The 25,155-nt window shown below is 33.9% G+C and overlaps 1 protein-coding gene across 4 annotated transcripts in view; it reads left to right on the plus strand.

The window, feature by feature from the left end:
* LOC6053063 (calcium uniporter protein, mitochondrial) overlaps positions 1-25,155 on the plus strand; it is a 249,056-nt gene that overhangs the window by 215,870 nt on the left and 8,031 nt on the right. For all 4 annotated transcript variants that reach the window (XM_038265288.1, XM_038265289.1, XM_038265291.1 and 1 more), the window contains exon 5: positions 20,199-20,304. In XM_038265288.1, the coding sequence (XP_038121216.1) occupies positions 20,199-20,304 (106 nt within the window). The remainder of the gene's footprint in view (positions 1-20,198; positions 20,305-25,155) is intronic.

Consider the following 25,155-nt stretch of genomic DNA (forward strand, 5'->3'; position numbering starts at 1 on the left):
TAAAGGACATTAAACACAACCATTCAACAGATCGTAAATGGGCAGCGAACGATGGAGGTGAACTAGCTTAAAGGTGCTTCTGTTTTTTTAAACATGCCTACTTTTACATGTTTTTAACAATTTATCATTTTTTATACCGACACAACTGCTAACGTAGCGACATTATTTGTCAGAAGAAATCGAAAGGAAAACTTTTTAACGACGTCACTTGAAAAAGTTCAAATCCAACATCAACCTCTTGGGCTCAATTTCTCAAGCAGAAAACAAAAAACAACAACAACTCAATATCGTTTCCACCTCGCTTGTCCGCACTAACGTCACTTGCAAAGATTAAACCGGCTTAAGAGGAAAGATAGCAGAGCTCCACAACCAGAAATAACAAACTTCTTAACGTCCGTGATGGCGATTGATAGCCCCACACCCACCCCGGCCACACAGCCTTCTTTGACGCCATCGTCAGAAAAAGTTTCCGCTCGTTTTCACCAACTCTTCAAAATCCACCCAATCATTTGTCCATCCCTGGAAAGGACGCCGGAGCAAATAAGAGATGAAAACATTTGCGAACGCGCACTACCACGCCCAGATTGAGTTTATCTTTTTTATCAGCTGGCTAGCGACGATGGCTGCAGATATTTCTGATGATGAGTGCCTCTCGTCGCCTTTCGACAGACACGAGTTTTTCGCTCAAGTGGACACTTTGGGCTGGCAAATCTGTGCAGAAACCGGTACTTATGGGTCGGAATTGGGGCGGAATAAGCTGAATCCGTACTTAAATTTTGTTGTTTTGCTTCTTTCCTGCAGTTTTCTTAACCAGATTATTCGCAGATTTATCATACAACAGATTTTAAGGTGAAACGGGAAGGCAGCGCCATTTTGACGACTCGAGTTTTTGGAACTTCTTTAAGAAAATTCCATAACTAAACCAAGTTCTGTCTGTTGCAGACGATAAATATAAAGATAGCGAGCAATCTGTCGTGTTCAGAAATTGATTACAGCTGAACAGAAGTTGGCCAAGAACTGGCGTACTGTTTCACTTCAAAGAATCGCCGAAAGAAAAAGATTTGAAAACTGTCGAGTGATTCTCTAGAAATCTCCTATGAATAAAACACATTTTTAGTGATCATAGTTTTCCATCCAAGGCTCCATCCCATTTTGCTGGATTGAAATACAAAATGGGCATGTTGAATATTTGAAAATATATATTTCTTGAAAATTGAATATCTGATCGATTTGGGGACTTTAGCAATGTTTTAGGTTATGATAAGAACTTTTAAGAACAAATAGGTATCGTCAACTGGGGTGAATCGGGACTACAGTATGAATAGGGACAGCTTTTTTAGAGCACTTGAAAGCATGAAATCAGGGAAACAATGCACTATTTTTGTTTTTCTGTTTCTGTGTCTGTTCTATCTCAAACTTGTCAAAAATACCCAAATATTGTACAGTAACAAGACTAAAACAGCTGTCCCAAGTTGACGCAGAGAACATTACACGGAAAAATCACGATTTTTTATTTGACTTTTTTTTTTACTAAAAGTTTAATTCCCAAATTTTAAATTTTTTATATGTTCAAGAAAACTCAAAGTCATCTTTCGTTCTACAGCAAAATCTATTACCGGAGATACGACATTTGAAAAAAATGTGATTATTGTCAAAAAAAAATCAAAAATATTTTTCAGGTGCAAAATCAAATTTGCAATCAAAACCGACTCTACAACTTTTTTGGAAAATTGCACCGTTTTCCAATTTATGCATTTTAAAGTTTTTTTTGCCCTAAAAGGACCTAATAAAAATAATTTATGAATAAAAAAAATGTACAGTCGTCCCACGATTTTTTTTTTTTTGTGAAAAAAAATTCCGTCCGTACCTCGATATTTTCAAAACTAATGATTGGAAAGCAACTGTACGCCTGAGAAATGCATTTTAAAACACTTTTTTCATCCAAATGTTGAAACCTAGGCTTGTAATTTCAGGCTCAGTGCTTAACTGAAGCAAAGAGCTTATGGGATTTTGGCTGCATGGAGACATCAGAAATAATCGTATGAAAAATCGTACTAACATAAAAAATTATAGTGTTATTTGGAATCGGGATGATGTCAGCTTTCGATTGCACTTATAATTACATTAAAATTTTCACAAAATACTTATTTTTCCTATATTTTGAAAATGCAATGTCATGAGCATGAGCATGAGCATGAGAGATCACCCATGGTTGCCCCTCCGTTGCTGAACAGAACCGTAATATCCTTTCAGCACTACTGATTATATGCTTCGACGATCTAGTGGTGATTCCCTTATCAACAGCATGTATGAATGCGCTGAAAAGATAAAACACCATTATTGCTAAAGCTAGATCAGTTGCGAATAGGTAACAGTCATTGGCCACCAACGGCGCCCGCCATGTCAGTTTGTAGATCTCGATTTTAAGGGACGGGAATATTAGTTAGCGCAGGTTGCTACTAAGGCAGCTGATTTACTCTGTGCTTACACCCCACAAGCGCCAGGAACCTGAAAATTTGTTAGTAGGATAGGGTGTTTGGTCAGGATTAATCATAGAAGATGATGATGCGACCCAAAATCATAGTGTTTGTTGAAAGGTATTATGTTTTAATCTCAAGGCAAGCAATCGGATGCTGCGGATGAGTCATTTCCCGTTTATCGGCTGTTAACTTTTAATTGAAATGGATTTATCTTCGACAGCCGGCTGTGGAAAGATAGAACCAAAATTATTTGTAATTAAATGATGAAGGATTTAACAGTCTGACTTTTTAATTGAGATGTTTTTAAGAGTTTTACATGATTCATGTTTAGTGGGGTACTGATTAACGAAGCGAACGACGAGTTACGATGTTTATCGAGCTGAAATGGTATGATAAGGTTTTGTTGTTATTGCACACCGACGACGAATGCGAAAAACCCTGCGACCCGACCGAAAGGCATCGCAAATCAGACTGACTCAATTGTCATCGATGACAACCAGAGCCAGCCGCACCTTTACACACATACACGCACGCGAAAAAAAAAACGAAAAACACACCGACGACGATCGCGAAAAAAAAACACGACCCGACGGAAAGGAATCGCAAATCAAACGGAGGAAATGGAGAGAAAAAAAAATAACATAAAAAAACCTACTCATATAAAACCAATCACCCCATGCACACAAATAGCAACACAAAAGAGACGAAAATTATCACGAAAAAACAGGACTGCGCGTCCACCGAAGCACTGCACTTTTGATGGCATTATTCAATTATTATGCCCAATCACCCCATGCACACAAAGAGCGACACAAAAGAGACGAAAATTATCACGAAAAAACAGGACTGCGCGTCCACCGAAGCACCGCACTTTTTCTATTTTGAAAATGCAATGTCAATGGAAAAAATATTCAAAATTATTGTTATTGTTCGGGATTTTTCATACATTCGAATGCAATTTTTTTTTGAAAATGCTGAAAATTTTCACAAAACTTAGTACTTTTGAAAAAAAAAATACTCAAAATTTTTGTTTTTTTGAAAATATGGATATCAAACGATCGGAATTTTTTCATACATATTGAAATTTTTAACAAAAAAAAATCAATATTCTTAAACTTTTCCCAAAACTACGTAGTTTTGAAAAAAAAACTAAAAAAATATTTTTTCATTTGTTTTATATACAATTTGAGTGTAATAACAACATTTTTTGAAAATACTCTAAAATTCACAAAACTACGTATTTTCGGAAAAATACTCAAAGTTTCAGTTTTGTTTTCAATATGGGTATCAAATGATTGGGATTTTTCATACATTTCGAAAGTTGTAACACAATTTGTTGAAAATACTCAAATTTTTCACAAAACTACGTACTATTGAAAAAATGCTAAAAATTTCAGTTTTTCATAATATGAGTATCAAATGATCGAGATATTTTGATAAATTTTGAATTACAACATTTTTTTTAAATACTCAAAATTTTCACAAAACTACGTATTTTCCAAAAAATACTCCAAATTTCGAAGTTTCAAAAGTTTGAAAAAATCCGATCATTTGATATCCATATTGCAATTTAAAAAAATGAGTTTTTTTGAGCTAAAAAATTGCAGTATCAAAATACAGGAAAAATACGTATTTTTGTGAAAACTTTCATGTAACTAAAATTGCAATGGATAGCTGCCATCTTCCCGATTCCAAAACACTATATTTTTAATGTTTGCATTATTTTTTATTTGATTATAGCCAATTTCTACCGTATAGCCAAAATCGCATGAGCTCTGTGCTTCAGTTAGGCACGCCTCGTTTTTGCATCCCTCGTATGCGGTGCTAAACCGAGGCCTAACTGTATTCCAAAATTTGTAAACTGAAAAATCACGTTTTTTGGGAATTCGACGATTAGTACCTAATACAAAGTCCAATACAAAAATCGTAAATTTTCCGTAGACCTATTTTCAAATCATTCATAAAATCCCTCTTCAAGATACTCAATTCAATTCAGTTCAATTAATTTTATTAGTAAATAATCAAGTCACAGTCACGATCATTTTTTAAATTCATCATCAGCCCACTGCGAGCTTGGAATTGTTTCTGCCAGCAAGAGCTATTAACTCGGGAAGCATGAAGAGATCATTACCGGTAACTCCAGCTTGTCCCGGGGGAGAACCGGCCCCATAAGCGGCTTCTCTACCTTACGAACCTCCCCAACCGGGAGGGAACGCTGAGTTGGTCGATGGAACCGCTCAGCCGCCAGCTGCTGCAGCGTTCGAGCTCGAAGTCTTCGGAGGTTGGCATGACGCTGGCGCTTTCTTCTGCTTGTCTTGCTCCTCGAGGTACTTTTTCCACGCGGCACAGCCATGGAAATTCGCCGTGTGGTTACCACCACAGTTCGCGCACTTGACACGCGCTTTGTGCTGCTGGGTGTTTTCCCCCATCTGGTCTTTCCGCGGAAGACTGCACCTTTCTGGGAAGTGGGTCTCACCGCACTTTACGCACCGGGATGGGAGATTACGGTTTCTGGAACCGTGTCCGAATTGGGTTGGGTCGGCCGGATTCTTGGTGTAGCCGCCCAGCGCTTTGATCCGTCATAGGTCCTGGATTTTGACGGACCCACGATTGAAGTACAGGAGGTATTACCATAACAGAGAAATATCTCAAGCCAACCCTTGATTTCTTAGCAGATTGCGGACAATTTTCTTTGAATCGGCTATACAAGGTGCACGAACCTGTGACCGTTTTCGATTTCGAGAGCACCTTTATCTCTCGAGGCTTGACTGTAACGCCCGCTCTTTGACCTTCTCTGCCGGGTCAAATGTAAAAAACTGGAAGTTTCGCCACTTCAACTTCTTGACCACCAGGTCGAAATTCTGTTTTACGCGTAATCATGTTCACAGAAATTTTACAATTTTTAGACAATATTGGAATCCCTCAAGCAACTCGTCAACATCGTCCACCAACAAAAAAAATAGGTGGTCGTCGTTCCTTCTGAGCGTTACAATTTTTCTTCTTTTCTTGCTTGCGAGTAATTCCTGCTCAAATCAGGTTTTTTTCTGGTACTTTTGACCCCAACCCTCTCCGATTTCAATAAAACTTTGTTATTTTGTATTTTGCAATTTAAAAATTACTGAATCTCGAAGCCGTTGCGTCGTATCAAAAAGTGGTCAAAGACAAACTTGTTGGAATTTGAACGAGCTTTCGGGGAAAAAATACACTGAAACAAAAATACACGCCACTTATATGAGTTTTTTTGATTTTTAAGTCGAAAACTTAAATTTAAATGTAATGTCATGATTTTTTTTCGTTCAATATTTTTGAGGAAATAGCCTAAGATGTTACCAAAATACTGACGAAAAATGTAGGATGGTATGTCTCTCCTAAAAAAATACAAAAATCATTTACTAAAACTGTTTTTTTTTTGAAAAGTGGCGTAAACGTCAAAATTTTCAAAAACCGGTAGTGGGAATCGATTCCCCAGAAAATTTTACATAAAAGTCTCCATATTGACCATTGTCCTATGTCCAATCCTTGTGAAGTTACAGCGGTTTTAAAAATAAAAATGTTGAAAAAATATGGTTTTTGGCAATTTCTATATGACAGACTTGGTTTTTCAGTCTCGTAAATATTTTTACCAGAAAGCTCGTCCAATTATCCATAAGTTTGCCTGTGACAAAGCAGCTTTTCAAAAAAACAGTTTTAGTAAATGATTTTTGTATTTTTTTAGGAGAGACATACCATCCTGTATTTTTCGTCAGTCTTTTGGTAACATCTTAGGCTATTTCCTCAAAAAATTTGAACGAAAAAAAATCGTGACATCACCTTCAAATTTAAGTTTAAGACTTAAAAACCAAAAAAATCTCATAGATGTGGCGTGTATTTTTGTTTCAGTGTATTTTTTTCAGAAAGCCCGTCCAATTTTCTACAAGTTTGTCTTTGACCACTTTTTAATAGGACGCAACGGCTTCAAGATACAGCACTGCTGCTAACACTATCGGTGTTGTTTTCTTCTCCACTCAGCATCTCATATTCGTTGCTGGTGAGAACGTTGGAAGTGATTGTTGTGGTAAACAAAAAATCGAATGTTTTTCCAAGTGTTTTAAAACCTTTTTATGAAAATCCAGAAAACTGCCTACAACTAGAAAACATATTTACATTAGAAGTAGAACCTTTTCATGTTTGTCGCTCAGTATCAGCTAAATCCATCACCAAACTAAACACCCAAAACTAATTCGAAGCATCTCTCTCGAAATACCACAAAAAAATAAAACGCCCAACTAATCTAATAAAATCAACTAATCCATTCCATCACTCCCAAAGACCGTGCTCCAGGTACACAAAAACCACCGGAATTCGTTCAACTTAAGTAGGTGTGCCATAAGAAAAATATCCCTCCTCCTGCTCACGACGACTTAGAACCGAGCCCGGAAAGAAGCTTAATTAAACAATTTTCCGACTTTCCCTGCTTCCCCAGGAGGAATCGTCTTTTTCATCGTCTCTCTCTTGGCGATCCCGATCCGGGCAAAGAACATTAGTGGCATTTGTTTCCCACCAGGAAGGTGGACCAGCGTTGTGGACGAAGTCAGAGCTCCGGTTCTGATTTACGGTCATTTGAATTCGTCCGTCAACATTATTCTTGGGACGCCTGCAGGAGTGCGAAACTTAATTGAATTTCCCTTCTTTGAGGGTGCGGAAAAGGGGAGGAAAGTTTTCGGGCGTTTTGAAACGATCAACTAAAACAAAAGCTGCTACTCCGTAGTAAATCGACCTAAATTGGCCAGCTCAAGCTTGGCGTGTTGGTTTTTGGAAAACTTGGGAAAACTTGGGGACAAAGGCATCATGACCCTTTTCGCTCAAAAGAGGTTTCCAATCAGGAGGCTCAAATCGGAATCTATCTCTAATGAATATGACAAATGGCTGCCACACGGCAGGAAAATGGCAAAGCCTCTTTCAACGCTGTCGTCTTGGAAGAGCTTACGGATTGACTTGTAGCAACAACAAAAGGCGCACACGACACAAAGTCGCCTTGCAGAGACGATTAAAGAAGCTTTGTGCACTTGGCCAAGTGGAAATGCAAAAGAAAATCGCAGAGAAAAAAAGAACTCCTTCAACTTTGCTCAGGACACGACTCACTGCAAGAAAAAAAAAAAGAAACCCGCATAACGCGAAACCATTTTGTTTGCGATCTAATGGCGCTCACGACCCCATACCGAGAAGCAAAAGCTCATTTAAATATTGTATTTTGCGGTATTTTTTCGCAACCCACTCTCTCGCAGAGGGTGTGGTGAGTGCCAAACAGAGCAAAAGTACTGCGTTTGTTGCTATTGTGAGGAGATTCTGCGGCGATCAAACGAAAAGGAAAGGAATCTTAATGCGAGCGAATAAAAGTCAAAGGCAGACGGTAACGAGTCTTGAAGGTTTTTCACTTGTGTGGAATTTGTTGAAAGTTTTTATGCAGCAAAATTTGTGAAGAATTTCAAGTCAGAACTGTTGAAGATTTTTTTTTTACATTTTCCCTAAAAATAAATTGACGAATGATAATGAACGATTTTTTGCGATTTGTTTTTTTTAATAATCTTATAATCTTACATTTTTTAATGAAACTAGATTATTTTTAAATTACGGTATTATCTTCTTATGTTTTTTGTCACCGTTAGCAAACAAAAATTAGACCTCTTAATAAAATACGATTGAATCACTTCTTGTTAAAATTTCTTGAATTTAAAAATGAAAAAATTAAACCTCTTTACAAAGTACGCTTGAATTTCTTTTTTTATTAATCAAAAATTTAAAGCTGGTTTTAAAATTTCTTGAATTTTATTGAGTTTTATGACCGCGCACTGGACTTACAATCCAGAGGTCGCCGGTTCGAATCCCGCGGCGGGCGCTCTAAAATTCTTTGTGTAAATATGAGTATTCGGCCCGTCGCTCCGTGCCATACTTTCATACACTTAGGAGCCCAGGGCGGCGAAGTCCTTGTAGATAAAAGGAAGACACTAGTGGTTGGTACTAGCAATAGTGGCCGATAGCTATAAAGTCAACTTCGTTCGTTTATGAAATATTTAAATTTCTCAAATTTCGTCAATTCCTGGAAATAGGGGAACAGCATCTAATTTCAGCGTGCCTCTAATGTTGGCAGGTCAGAACTTTGACATTCAATTAAAGCTAATTAAAAGCGTTTTCAACTGAAATCGAGTGATAAATAGCTCAATAAGAAGTGAGCAAGCAAGTTTCTATCAAAAGTTTTGCAAAATTAGTTGTTTAGATAGTGAAAATCAGCAAATTGGATGGAGTTAGGAGCGAGTGCTTGACCTGCCAAACATACGAGAATTTCCCCTACCAAATTTCTGAAATTTCATGAAATTATTGAAATTTCTTGATTTTTTTAATTGCTTCAATTTGTTTTTTTTTTTTTAAGTTCTGTGCCACAAGTACAAGCACGAATTAGTTTTTTTTCGATAGAGTACGTTTGAATTCCTTGTTTTAAATAATTTTAATTTCGAGGGTTTCTTAAATTTTCAATAATTATTTTATAAATGTAATTAATGTTATTATCTTATTTGTATTTATCGAATTTTATTAAATTATTCGAATTTCTAGAACTTTAAATATTTTTAAATTTCATTAATTTCTCATAAATTTTGCATTCATTTCAATTCCTTGATTTTTGAATATTCTTAAATTTTGAAGGGTTCTTGAGCGAGCTAAAACCATTTTTTTTAGGTTCAAATCAAGGGTCATGATTTTCGGTTCAATGAACAGAAACCACTCACTCATTGCCTATCCATTCGTCGCCTATTCCAACCCGCTAGCATTCATGAGCGAACACACAAGATCCTCTGTAATTATTAAATCAAATGTAATTACAAAAGCCGACTCGGTCCTAACCAGGTCCCAGTACCGAAAAGGACCTAATAAAAATAATTTTATGAAAAAAAAAAATTCATGAGCGAATGATACTCGCAAGCAGCCAGCGAGTGGCCCGAACTGTTCACTCAGCAAACAAATACATCGTAAAAAAATTTGCCTACTCCGTCACTCGACGACACTTACACACTACCATACTCAGCGAAGCAGCCCGGGAGCATGTTGACAGCTCCCATACAAACTCAGCGTACCCCTTTTTGTGGGCCCAGTGGGCCTAAGATGGCGAGCTTTGATATCATCTAGCCAAACATTTGAAAATGGCGAATAGTTTAAATTAATATAGTTTTTGCCTTGTTTCGGTTTAAAACGTCAAAATAAGCATTCTGGAATCATTTTCTTGAAAAACTTGTTTAAAGATACGCCACGTTAAAATATTAGTCTCGAACAGTTGGAGGGAGCATGCCGCGAAAGCCGTCACGAAAAAAAAAGTTTCCCATGCAAATTTTTAGTTGCGTTTTTATTGGGCGGACTCCTACGAGGCCCATTTGCCATCTGTCGGTGGATACGCGCAACTCACGAAAACTGTCATGTTAGGAGACGGCTGCAGCGAAGAGCCATTCTCACAAAATGCCAGCGCGGCAGTCTTTTTGTCTTCACGCCCTCAGTTTGCCATCAATTTGATTTTTTCTTGGTGGAAATTTCTTTGAATGATGTCTATAATGTTATGAAATCAAATCGGATCAGATCGGAGACGATCGGCCTGCCTGTGCCGTTCGGAGACTGAGCCGATCAGAGAGAGAAGAAGAGTAGAAGAGAGAGTGTTCGGGAGCGAATGGTGTGAAAGTGACAAACGGTAGAAATTCATCAGGGCAGTATCGCGTCGCCTGCTATTTGTGCTCGCGAATGGAGTGGTTGATTTTGAGCAATCAGGACCTTTGGTTCAAATGTTTAATGAAATTTTAAGTGCAATTGTGCAATCAAATGAAATCAATTCAAAATGCATTCTCCTACGCTTAGAATCATTTTTAGCCAGTTTGGATTAATTCAAAAATCTTTGGAATTTTGTTGAAATTTTGATGTACATAACCGCAAAAAGCTTTTTTTACATTTTTTTCTTGGAAAATCTTACATTTTTTGAAGACTAATGATGCACATGCATACTATACGTGTGTAATGCATTTTTCAATGGTTTTTGTCACTAAAATATTCAAATTCTGGCTTGTAATTTAAATTTTATTATTTTTTTCATGAATGCATTTTTAATCAATATCAGGTTATAAATAGCTAATGGGAAGTCACCAAGCATGTTTCTATCAAAACATTTGCAATAGTTTGTTTAAAAAGGGAGAATTTGCAAATTAGACCGAATTCAATTTGAGTCTTTAACCTTCCAAACATACAAGAATTTCCCCAATCAACATTCTACATAGTTTGGAGTTAAGAGCGAGTTTTTCGCCAATGTGTTACAGGTCGTATCGAGGTGCTCCGATTTGGATGAAACTTTCAGCGTTTGTTTGTCTATACATGAGATGAACTCATGCCAAATATGAGCCCTCTGCGACAAAGGGAAGTGGGGTAAAACGGGCTTTGAAGTTTGAGGTCAAAAAACATAAAAAATCTTAAAATTGCTCGAATTTCCGTAAAACTTCATCAATTCCAACTCTCGTAGATGCATTTGAAAGGTCTTTTGAAGCACTTCAAAATGGGCCATAGACATCCAGGATCGGTGTGACTTTTTCTCATAGCTTTTGCAAATTTCTGTTAAAAATTGATTTTTTTAAAACCTCAATATCTTTTTGCAACAGCCTCCAACACCCATACTTCCATAGGTCAAAAGATAGGTAATTTCATGGAATATAAGTCTACGGTATTAACTTTTTGGTCAATCGCAGTTTTTCTCATAGTTTTTCGATTTTTCTACAACAAACATTTTACAACGTTAGTTTTTGCCCTGTAGGCCTCCATTGCGGCACTTTTTGGTTTCAATTTTGTCATATTCGAAATCCTCGGAAAATTTCACGTTAGTCAGAAGTGGTAAATTTGATTGGAAAAATTGCCATTTAGAATGAATTAATTTTTTTTACAATTGGTTGGATTAGGGGTTAGACAGGTTTTCGCTTACTTGATACAGCATTTGACATATTGACCACAGAGTAAATAAGATCTATTTCTTTTTTTCAAAAATGTTTTATTTAATTTTAAAAGTTTAACTGGATTTGGTTTTAATTACTTAATTTTAGTAAGATATTTTAAACAAGCTATCTTCGATTATCGTTGATAATGTAATCGCTGACACAGAAATCGTACTCAATAAAGATAGTTTTATCGATAACATCCTTGAATTTAAAATATTGTTTCGCAAATATTTTATTTTAAAACCCTTTCAGGCCTGATGGGTCATACATGACCCATAAATCAAAATATTCTAAAGTAGTCTATAATTTTTGTATGGTCCTCAGGACCATTTTCCAATCATTAACTAAAAAAAAATATTTTCTGGAAAATTCAGGCCTTAATGGGTTAAGCAATATATATTCGATTAATTTGGCATACAAAAGCTATCGATTGTTCGGCTTGTCTTGGCCAATCTTCCAGTTCATTAAAATTATATGGCTTCGATTGACTGAACATTGTTATATGCTAAAAACATCAGAATGTAAGTTGAGAAACAAAAAAAAAATATTTTATAATATATTATTAAATAATTTTGAAATAACCTTTTGATGATGTATGCATGTGGATTGGGGACGACCCATCTAAATCATATCAATAGTGAGAAAATTTACACTGGTCTTATTTGTGAAATCGATGTATTGTACCACAAAACATAATCATTAAAATTTATATTTTTGAATACTAGCAATTACAAGACACTGTAAGTTTTAAAACCCATTTTTCATTGAAATATTGAAACCATGGCTTACAATTTCAGTTTTTTTATTATTTGTTACACTATTAACATTGTTGGCATTCGAGCGAGAAGAAGGAAAGCATTTCTCGCTCGCGAACGATGAAGAGAACTTGTAGTACTTTTCTCTTCTCGCTCGCGCTCGCATTTTCGTTCGCGTTCTCGCTCTCGCCGCGAGCGCTCGCGAGCGCCTCGTGCTAGCCGTTTGCCCCAAGCTAGCAATTTTTTTATCAGGCTTATGAATACGAACCAGGCGATGGTATAGAGGTGTAACTTCAATCGCTGTGTTGTTTTTTGTTCGTTTCTAACACGTTCAACTTCTCGCGAACGGGCAATTCTGGCTCGCGAGAAAGCCCGTTCGCGAGCGGAGGAGAGCACGGGCAATCGGTGAGTTTCTCTCGGCAGCACGAGACTCGCGGCGAGAACTCGAGAGAGAGAAAATTTTTCGCGAGAGCGCGATTATACCAACACTGACTATTAAACTCACCGTGGAAATTAAAATGAGCCCTTAATTTTATGAACCCGGACAGATGGTAATAACTAAATTCATGTCATTTCAATAACAAATACTGTTTAAATAACAGAATGTGTTATGGATTCTTCTTGAAAAATCCATTTTTGCATAAGAGTTGAATAACAGTTTATGTTATCATAACAAAATTTGTTATTAGTCTGATATTGATTGAAAGCCAAAACAACTTGGGAATAACATTTTTTGTTATGGAAGAATAACTCCAACTGTTATCGGGATGATCGGATTAGTTGTTAAAATAACAAAAAATAATAACAAAGATTTGTTCGAAGAATAACTGAAAACGTTATTAGTCTGTTATTACAATAACAATCGAATAACAATAAAATCATAACGACGAATATCAAATCTTGTTATAAATAACAAAAAATGTGATTGGTCTAGTATTTTCAATAATAAATATAACATATTAAAAAAAAATTATTCCAAAGTTATTATCGTCTGCTCGGGAATGCATTATTAACAATAGCAATTCTGACTTCAATATTTAAAATTTCGAAAATATGAATCGTCAAATAAATCATTCTATTTGAAAACCAAATTGTTTCTTTCAGATCATAGCATCGGTTTTAAGTTTTAACCTTAACCCTTCTATCACTGTTAAATCAAAAACAATCCGGATCTAAATCAAGATAAAAAAAAATCTCAAATTATATTAAAATCCCCTCAAAGATTCCGAGGTAAGCTACGTACTGCTCCTTAAGTGCCACCCTTTTGCTAGAGATTAGAATCACGCGATAGCTCACACACTAACCGCCTAGAGGTGACGCTTATCAACGAAAGCGCCTGAATGTATGCGCTACCCACAGCCTCAGAGCTTCTTACAAAACGGGGGCGAACGCGTGAAATTGGCTCATTTCCTCTCGGCTCACAATTCCAAGCGGGCGGGGGTAGCTTTTTGTCTTCATCTAATCTAGAAAAAAAAGAGGAATTTGAGCAGAATCAGCACCAACACATACACACACACTTTAGTGCTGGGAGATCAAGCTGATTGCGGTCCTTCCGCCTGGGGATGTGTTGTAAGGTTTTGAGCGGATCCAACAATGCCTCCTCTTGTCGTCTACCGCGACGAAGGACGTCTTTTGTTATCAGTCACGATGTGTGTGTGTGTGACGGGTTGAAGTTGATGTGAGCTTTTGATGGAAGGATGTTTGAAAGTTCCAAAGAATTTATGATTTTTTTAAAATAATGGTTTTCTCTAATAAAATACTAACTATAATATTATAAAATAAAAGAAAATAACTGAAACATAAGATAGAGAAATACTCTCAGAATACCTCAAATCAAATAAAAAAACAATCCACTCGGAAGACTTCAATAAAACTCAAAACACAAGATAACAAAAATTGACGTAAAACAAAAGCCCACTCGATGAGAGAGAGTGCCCTCTTAGGCCTTCCGTGGCGAGTATTTTTTGCTCTGGTTTTTTTCCAAAGCAAACAAATTGAACGAAAAGAAAGGATCCCCCCCAAAACAGAAAACTTCTCACCAATCCCTCTCGTACTGGCTTTGAAGGACATTATCGGGACCGGGATTTGCCGGAATGTCGCGACGCGTCCTCTTGCAATAAATTATTCAAGACTACTTTAAATCGGAGTTTACTTTCCATCCGCCTTTGAGTGGGGCCTTTAATTTGTCTGTTTTGTGGACGTTCTGCTCTGGATTTTTATTTGCTTTCGCTCGCACTTTTTTTTTGTGGGGGAAAGTCTAGACAATGTTTTTGGTTGTGATTCAATCAAAGCCAATTTGTTCGAGAAAATATGTCGTTATTTCCCGAGAAAAAATTTTAGTCTTTTTTATCCTAAGTAATGTAACTTTTTTGTCTTGTAACTAAATGTAGGTTCGCTATTTTTAGTATTTTTAGTATTTTTAGTATTTTTAGTATTTTTAGTATTTTTAGTATTTTTAGTATTTTTAGTATTTTTAGTATTTTTAGTATTTTTAGTATTTTTAGTATTTTTAGTATTTTTAGTATTTTTAGTATTTTTAGTATTTTTAGTATTTTTAGTATTTTTAGTATTTTTAGTATTTTTAGTATTTTTAGTATTTTTAGTATTTTTAGTATTTTTAGTATTTTTAGTATTTTTAGTATTTTTAGTATTTTTAGTATTTTTAGTATTTTTAGTATTTTTAGTATTTTAGTATTTTTAGTATTTTTAGTATTTTTAGTATTTTTAGTATTTTTAGTATTTTTAGTATTTTTAGTATTTTTAGTATTTTTAGTATTTTTAGTATTTTTAGTATTTTTAGTATTTTTAGTATTTTTAGTATTTTTAGTATTTTTAGTATTTTTAGTATTTTTAGTATTTTTAGTATTTGAGCAGTTCTCTAGGATTTCGGTCATTCGATTTTTTTTGTATTTTTTAATCCGACTGAAACTTTTTTGGTGCCTTCGGTATGCCCAAAGAAGCCATTTTGCATCATTAGTTTGTCCATATAATTTTCCATACAAATTCGGCAGCTGTCCATACAAAAATGATGTATGAAAATTCAAAAATCTGTATCTTTGAAGGAATTTTTGATCGATTTGGTGTCTTCGGCAAAGTTGTAGGTATGGATACGGACTACACTGGAAAAAATAATACACGGTAAAAAAATTTGGTGATTTTTTATTTAACTTTATCACTAAAACTTGATTTACAAAAAAACACTATTTTTATTTTTTTATTTTTGATATGTTTTAGAAGGCATAAAATGCCAACTTTTCAGAAATTTCAGGTTGTGCAAAAATCACTGACCGAGTTATGAATTTTTAAATCAATACTGATTTTTCAAAAATCGAAATTTTGGTCGTAAAAATTTTTCAACTTCATTTTTCGATGTAAAATCAAATTTGCAATCAAAATGTACTTTACTGAAATTTTGATAAAGTGCACCGTTTTCAAGTTATAGCCATATTTAAGTGACTTTTTGAAAATAGTCGCAGTTTTCATTTTTAAATTAGTGCACATGTTTGCCCAGTTTTGAAAAAATATTTTGAAAAGCTGAGAAAATTCTCTATATTTTGCTTATTTGGACTTTGTTGATACGACCTTTAGTTGCTGAGATATTGCAATGCAAAGGTTTAAAAACAGGAAAATTGATGTTTTCTAAGTTTCACCCAAACAACCCACCATTTTCTATCGTCAATATCTCAGCAACTAATGGTCCGATTTTCAATGTTAATATATGAAACATTTGTGAAATTTTTCGATCTCTTCGAAAAAATTTTTTTTGGAATTTTCAAATCAAGACTAACATTTCACAAAGGCCAAACATTCAATATTACGCCCTTTTAAAATGTTTGTCTTGATTTGAAAATTCCAAAAATATTTTTTTCGAAAAGATCGGAAAATTTCACAATTGTTTCATATATTAACATTGAAAATCGGAGCATTAGTTGCTGAGATATTGACGATAGAAAATGGTGGGTTGTTTGGGTGAAACTTAGAAAACATCAATTTTCCTGTTTTAAACCTTTGCATTGCAATATCTCAGCAACTAAAGGTCGTATCAACATAGTCCGAATAAGCAAAATATAGAGAATTTTCTCAGCTTTTCAAAAATATTTTTTCAAAACTGGGCAAACATGTGCACTAATTTAAAAATGAAAAACTGCGACTATTTTCAAAAAGTCACTTAAATATGGCTATAACTTGAAAACGGTGCACTTTATCAAAATTTTAGTAAAGTACTTTTGATTGCAAATTTGATTTTACATCGAAAAATGAAGTTGAAAAATTTTACGACCAAAATTTCGATTTTTGAAAAATCAGTATTGATTAAAATTCATAACTCGGTCAGTGATTTTTGCACAACCTGAAATTTCTGAAAAGTTGGCATTTTATGTCTTCTAAAACATATCAAAAAATAAAAAAAATTAAAAATAGTGTTTTTTTGTAAATCAAGTTTTAGTGATAAAAAGTTAAATAAAAAAATCACCAAATTTTTTTTACCGTGTATTATTTTTTCCAGTGTAGTCCGTATCCATACCTACAACTTTGCCGAAGACACCAAATCGATCAAAAATTCCTTCAAAAGATACAGATTTTTGAATTTTCATACATCATTTTGTATGGACAGCTGCCGAATTTGTATGGAAAATTATATGGACAAACTAATGATGCAAAATGGCTTCTTTGGGCATACCGAAGGCACCAAAAAAGTTTCAGCCGGATTAAAAAATACAAAAATTAAAATTGAAGAAAAAAGACCGATTTCGTAGAGAATTGCTCATTTTTAGTATTTTTAGTATTTTTAGTATTTTTAGTATTTTTAGTATTTTTAGTATTTTTAGTATTTTTAGTATTTTTAGTATTTTTAGTATTTTTAGTATTTTTAGTATTTTTAGTATTTTTAGTATTTTTAGTATTTTTAGTATTTTTAGTATTTTTAGTATTTTTAGTATTTTTAGTATTTTTAGTATTTTTAGTATTTTTAGTATTTTTAGTATTTTTAGTATTTTTAGTATTTTTAGTATTTTTAGTATTTTTAGTATTTTTAGTATTTTTAATATTTTTAGTATTTTTAGTATTTTTAGTATTTTTAGTATTTTTAGTATTTTTAGTATTTTTAGTATTTTTAGTATTTTTAGTATTTTTAGTATTTTTAGTATTTTTAGTATTTTTAGTATTTTTAGTATTTTTAGTATTTTTAGTATTTTTAGTATTTTTAGTATTTTTAGTATTTTAGTATTTTTAGTATTTTTAGTATTTTTTGTATTTTCAATATTTTTAGTATTTTTATTATGAAAAAAATGTGTTCTCTTAACATAGAGGTGGGCAAAAAAGAGCGAGCCGCTCAAAGAGCCGGTTCACTGAAAAGAGCGAACGAACCATTGCTCACAAAAAAAAACCACGTTATTTTTAAATCTCCGGTCTTTTGGAAGAACCGTTTCAAGATGGCATGATTTTTGTTATAAATATAATTTAATGAATTTCCAAAAAAAGTAGCATTAAATTAGCTTATGAGAATTGAAAATTCAATTTCAAACATTTTAATGCCAATAAAAATTAATCCCATAAATTTATGATTTTCTAAACGAAATGAAAAAAAAATCATTGTGCAACTGATTGTGTATTGAAGTATTACCGGAATACAAATTTGAGCATTTCAAATTGCATACTTTGTAAAATATTACCAGAAATTTACTAAATAGTTTAGAGATTTTGAAAAAAAAACACAGAATATTTTCTCCAAATAAAATATTAGCATTAGTTCCATTATTGCAGAAATAAACGCAATTTTAAAATCAATAGCAATTTGTTCAAAATCCTAGATTTAAGTTTGGATGCCATTAATTACTCGAATGTGAGGTGGGCAAAAAACGCGAGCCGCTCAAAGAGCCGGTTCACTAAAAAGAGCGAATGAACCATGGCTCACAAAAAAAGAACCGCGGTTCTTTTTTAAACTCCGGTCTTTAGAAAGAACCGTTCCAAGATAGAATGATTTTTAAACTTTTTATAAATATAATTTATTGTATTTCGAACAAATTGCATCATAAAATTTGTTTTTAGAATTGAAAATACAATTCTAAATTGAAAAATACGTGCTTATAAAAAATAATCCCAAAATAGCATTGCTGCCGAACACCTCTTAAAATTTTTCAAACTCATTTTCAGTTTCCTACTTTTCTTTGAAATTCAAAAAGTAAACGATTTTTTAAACAAAATTAAAAAACTTTTTTTAATAACTGATCGTACATTAATGTATTATCCGAATACAAATTTGTGCATTTAAAATTGCATAGCATAGCAAAAATCTACTAAATAGCTAAGAGATTATGGAAAAAAATAACTCTCTTGCCTGATTAAACTTCAGCGTTTATAGACTTCATCGAATAAATCAGAATTTAGAAAAGAGTTTGCAGAATATTTTCTTCAAATAAAATGTCAGCATAAGTTCAATTTTGACAAAAGTAAACGCAAATGATTTATAAAATTCCAATCTGAAATAACTTTAAAATCACAACATTCTTAAAAATAACCTTTTTATCCAAATTTTGAAAAAGAGCGAAAAAGCCGTTCAAAAGGGCTGCTCTTTTTAATGAGCGAACGAAATTGAGCGGCTCCTAAAAAAGAGCGATTTTGCCCACCACTAATCTTCAGTTTTATTTTTTTATCAAATAAATTTATGCAAGTCCATTGTGAAATAACTTCTGGAGTTTTTTTTAAAAGGTCCAATAAACCAAATTTCCAGTTTTTGCTTTTTGGGTGTCTTGAGTCAGGGGTGTTAAAAAACATCAAAAAAGCAAAAACTGAAAATTTGGTTTATTGGACCTTTTCACAAAAAACTCCAGACTTATAAAATAACATGATTCTTTTAAAAAAAAACCTTTTTATCCAAATTTTGAAAAAAAAAAAAAAGCGAAAGAGCCGTTCAAAAGAGCGGCTCTTATTAATGAGCGAACGAAATTGAGCGGCTCCTAAAAAAGAGCGATTTTGCCCACCTCCCTTTAAAAAGTACAGGTTTGTTTGAAAAGAGTACTAAACATCCTCGAAAACACACCTTTCGAGGTGAAAACGTCAGCAAAACTTCTGAATAACCTTCTAATCCTTTCAACACTACATCGCCAAAACATGCATTTCCCCCTCCCTGCTCAGAACAATTCACGAAAATTTACTCAACTTGTTCAACAAACTCGTTCCTCCTGGGGTGGTCTTTGTACCTCCAGCACGGTTACTTCTTACAAAAAAGAAGCGATGCAAAATAACACTCCACCAACGAAAGCATTACAAAAACTTTTCGCGTCGACTTTCCCTCTCTCGCTTCAGCAATTCTTGGAAAATGTGTGGAAAATGGTCATAATTCAATTTTTGCCACCAATTTTTGTGGATCCAACCTCGTAAAACAAACGCGATAAAGACGAAACAGAATGCAAACTTTTCCCTTCGCCAAAAAGTGTGCATAAAGACAGTAAAAATGGCGAAAAGTTTTCCTCGCCTTTCCATTATGTATTTATTTCGGTTGCAACGACTTGTTCAGAGCAAGAGCGAGAGAGATGGTGTCCCAAAATAGTTTGTCTTCTTTTGGGTGTGCTAAGTTGACGTGAAATATCGTGTTTTATGCAAATCAGGACTAAGTGGACGAGCAGAATTATTTCTCTATTTGGACGAATGTTTCGAGTCAAACGCAAGAGTTGGACAAATTAGTGAGTCCGACTAAAATTGTTCAGTCGAAATATCGCCCCAATAACAGTTTGAAAATTTATGCAAATTTGCCGTGATTTTCGACTGCGGAGCCCCGTGCCTGATTGCGACGGAAAAACTAATTTCCGTTACTGATGGTGCTGCCAGCGGAGAACGTGCGCGATTAGCTAATCGAATTCGTCACTGGATGATTGGATTTTGAGAGGAGGAAATTTACAATATCGTGAAATATAAATTTTGTTGCTGCTTGATTCAGGAAAAAACTAAAATTTGTTTCCATTTTTCCTTTTTTCTAGGTTGAGCCTCAACGACAGACAATACTATGTGACACCACCGAAACGTGAAAAAATTACCTCAGAGGAACTCACCAGACTGGGCGACGTGCAGGCGTTGGTTGCACAGGTGAGTTTATATTAGTTACACAGTAAAAAATGGTGTAAATTTGGAAGGATGATGTAATTTTACCTCAATTTAGACTGAAAAAGCGGCATGACACCAGAAAAGTGGCGAAATTACATATTTTTAGAGGTGAAATTACACATTTTTCTGACAATGCAATTCTCTACGAAATCGGCCTTTTTTTTATTTATTTTTTTGTATTTTTTATCCGGCTGAAACTTTTTTGTGCCTTTGGTATACCCAAAGAAACCAATTTGCATCATTCGTTCGTTCATATAATTTTCCATACAAATTTGGCAGCTGTCCATAAAAAATGCTGTATGAAAATTCATAAATTTGTATCTTTTGATGGAAAACTAAACTAACTATAATTTGATTTGCAAAAAAAACTATTTTTCATTTTTTATATTTTTTTGTATGTTATAGGGGACAACAAATGCAAACTTTTCAGAAATTTCCATTTTGTTCAAAAAATCTTTGACCGAGTTATGAATTTTCGAATCAATAAGGATTTTTTTTAAATCAAAATATTGGTCGCAAAGATTTTTCAACTTAATTTTTTTACATTTCAAAACGGCGTTATATTGAATGTTAGCCCTTTTGAAATGTTAGTCTTGATTTAAAACAATGAAAATGTTGTTCTCGAAAAGATCGGAAAATTTCACGAATGTTTCATATTTTAACATTGAAAATCGGAACAGTACTTGCTGAGATATCGACATTAGAAAATGGTGGGTTATTTTGGTGGACTTAGAAAACATCAATTTTCTTGTTTTTTTTTTATATTTGCATGGCAAACTCAGCAACTAAGGGTCGTATCAACAAAGTTGAAAAAAGCAAAATATTGCGCCTTGCAGCAATTTCTAGAGTTTTGTGTCAATCGTGCTAGGCCTAGATTTTTTCATCACACTGCCTTGCATGACTGAGAACTGTCAACTTTGCGCACTTTGCACCTCAGTAGAGTGCTGCGGGATTATTTTCATCACAGTTGGCAAACTAAATTTCTATCACACCATCAAAACAAAACAAGTGCAATGCATCGACTTCTGACCCCAATCTAGTCACCAAGCTGTGGTGGCCGAGGCAGTTAAGTCATTGAGATGGTCTGTTAAAGGTTCTTGGCTCGATTCTAGAAGTTGGAACTTTTGAGATTACTTTTTATTTTTTTATTTTTTTCTAGAAAGGCTCAATTGATGCCATATTCAACCTTTGGCCTGAACATTCAATTACCGGAAGTTATTAAAATTTGAATTCTGATCGTTTCGTAAATTGTCTAAATGAATTTAATTACCTAGACAGTTTTAAATGTTTTATAAAGATCATATAATGTACTGAAGAAGAACCGTTTATATTTTAATGTCCAATTTTGTGCCAATCTATGGAATACTTTCAGTAGACTTAATGATTTTGCCAACAGGAATTTATTCATTCTCCTTTTATTTTTCCGATTTAAATACATATTTTCCTGTAACCGTTGGTCATAATCCATGACGAACTACATTTAACTCTTCACATCAGTATACTGCAGTAGTGAGGGGACTTCTCCAACCTGGTATCATAATGGATAAGACGTGATCCTCGGTGTGTTGATCATCAATGACCGCACAAAAGATGGAACCCGGAGATTTCGCGAGCGCGCGTCCGTTTCGGTTTTATCGGCCTGGACAGTGTAAGTCCTGTATGGCATTTGCCTACATCCAACCGTTATAAGAGCACCTCATGGCGCCGTCAACGTCAAGGACGAATACCCAGAAGCCACTCGCCTCCAACGCCAAGGAGGGCACGCCCGCCCTCTCAGCACGCTCGGATCAGACGCTGGGGCTGCCGATTCAACAAGGAAGGAAGATTTCTGCGTGAAACGAATTCAACAGCTGGTCGTCCATCCACATCCGGCACGGAAGTCTAAGCCGAAGACAGCCTCAAGGCCGCAGTTTAGAAGCTACATCCGGCAACAAAGACTGGAGATCGTAGGTGGGAAAACCCGCCATCGCCAAAGCTAAAAAGCCAAGAAAGTGAAGTTTTTTGAGTGTTCAACTATTCCACACACTTAAGTCCCACAAAACTGTCTTGCACTTCCAATGAATCTGTTCCGTTCCTCTTCAGATTTGGTCCTGAAACACAATGGATGAGTAGAATTTTAGTAACATGGCCCGACATTCCAAAAATAGAAATCAAAACATAAACAGTTTACATACCTTGACAACCCTTGGAAACGACACATCTGTGATGAAAAATCACTGTGATAAAAAGTTACTGTGATGAAAATAACTGCGCAAGACTCTAGTAAAGTGCAAAATGCGCAATATAGAGCTAAATATTTTTTTCAAAAGTGGGCTAACATGGGCACTAATTTTTAAAAATGAATAACTGCGAAAGTCACCTAAAAATGGCTATAACTCGAAAACGGTGCACTTTACCAAAATTTCATTAAAGCATTTTGATTTGCAAATTTGATTTTACATCGAAAAATGAAGTTGAAAAATTTTTGCTACCAATATTTCGAAATGTGAAGAAAAATCAGCATTGATTGATTTTTGCAAATCAAGTTTTGAAAGTGAAACTAAAAATCACAAAAAAAAATTACCGTGTATCATTTTTTTCAGTGTAGTTTATATCCATACATTCAACTTTGCCGAAGACAACAAATCGATCCAAAAATTCCTTTAAAAGGTACAGATTTTTGAATTTTCACATATCATTTGTATGGACAGCTGCCAAATTTATATGGAAATTTATATGGACAAACTAATTATGTAAAATGGCTTCATTGGGCATACCAAAGGCACCAAAAAAGTTTAGCCAGATTAAAAAATTCAAAAAAATAAATGACCGAAATCTCAGAGAATTGTTCAGATACTAAAAAGTCTGTAACAAAAATCTTGGTGCAAAAGTGTATCGTTAAAAAAGAGTAATTATTAATGAGTTTAGGAATATATAAGCCAAAAGAAAACCAATATTTGATTTTGACCAATATGAATATTTCCCAATAAATCCACCAAATGATTTACCGTAAAAATTGTATGATTGTATTTAATTGTTTAAAAAATGATGCTGAAATATATTATTAGACAAAAAAGGCTTAAATTCATCAATTTATTAATGAAAAGTTTGTAGAATTTGGACTAAACACTAAGTTAAAATTATACAGAAAAAAAGTTGAATTTTGGAATGTTGAAAATTTGGTAGGTTGAATATTATTTTTGAGTAATATTAAATAAAAAATGTGTAAAAATGTAAACCTGATGAACAATCATCAAAAACTGATGAAAATTCATCATTTTCTGGGGTAAAATTAATTTTTTTTAGACACAAAATCTGTCGCCATTTTAGGATGAATATTACCATATTTTTTTCTGTGTGCCGTCAGTGGGGGTGACTATGGGTCAAAAAATGGTACCCCTCTCGTAATTTATTAATAACAAAAACAATTTAAATAACATTGAAAATCATTCAACGTAGATTTGCTCTTAGATAGTTTACTAACATTTTCCCAAAATATGGTGGATTTTGATGAACACTACCTTAGATCCCAATAGTTTGAAAATTGACCCAATCTCACCCCTTAGAGGGGGTGACATTGGGTCAAATGAAACTTAAATGATGCTCAAATGCAACGATATGGTAAATACAACTCATCCAACAGTGTTTCTTGTTCGAGGAAATCGTATTGACACGCTACAATGTTTGAAGTGGAGATTTTCAATCATTTGGGTAGTTTTCGAGCAATTCTAACAAAAATATTAGAAAAACGATTTTTTTGAGAGGTCATTTTTGGTTAAAAACGTACCCCCATTTTGGACATCTGCCAAAATAACAGAATTTGTTCTAGGAACGAGGTTTTTTCAGCGAAGTCATCTTAAGATGTCCCCTACACAACCCTTTTAGCAGAATTCAGTTTCATTGAGAAGAATCTGAGAAATGGTGAAATCCGTAAAAAATCACTTTGACCCAATCTCACCCCTCAGACCCAATGTCACCCCCACTAACGGTAGGCTTATTTTCTATTTTATAAACTTTCTATGAATTATATTTTGTTCAAGCTCCAAGTTTGTCTCATCCAAAGTGCATTCATTATGGGTTTAATAGTCATTTTATTTATTTCAATAAAATATCAAGTTTTGTTTTATTCCCGAAGTTTTCGGATTTTTTTTAACTTATTCTATTCGTCCATCTTGCACTAGTTTTTTTTGTGTGTACCATAAACAGTGGTGATTTTGATAGGATTTCAATTTGTTTTTGGAATATTTTCCAACAGGTAAGGTTTTTCTCAAGATTATGATTTTTAAAACATGTACTGGGGTAGCCCACACACGGTCCATACAACATTTTTGAAAAAAAGTTTATTCAACAGTGTTTAAAAAAATGACGTTAAAAATTCTTCGCTTGAATTCCGGGGTGACGTCGCTAGTCATAGTTTTTTTTGTTGTTAAATTAAAATATAAGGTGTTCAAACTTTATTTTTAAGTCAAATGTACTATCACTTAGGTTGCTTATATAGTTTTCAAGGAAAAAAAAAACAATGTTTATATTGAGTTAACTAAGTTAATGTGCGATTTTAATAAAAAACATATAAATTTTAGGTAAAATTGTTTCAAAGTCATAATTTTGCCTATAATTCGTTAAAACTTTTTTTTTTGTTTTTAATATTATCGATTAATATTGAATTTAAAACTAAATTTAAAGCAAAAATCTGAAGTTTTCACATTTTATATGATATTTGTTCAACAGAAAATGCCTATAAATCTGGAAATTTTTATGAATGATGTTTCAAAACACATAATATTTATTATTTACAAATTTATTTTACTTTCTACTAGCGGAAAATTGTTCAAAGAATCCAAAAATACAATTCGT

This window comes from Culex quinquefasciatus, chromosome 3 (assembly GCF_015732765.1).
Source record: "Culex quinquefasciatus strain JHB chromosome 3, VPISU_Cqui_1.0_pri_paternal, whole genome shotgun sequence".
Taxonomy (NCBI): Eukaryota; Metazoa; Arthropoda; class Insecta; order Diptera; family Culicidae; genus Culex; species Culex quinquefasciatus.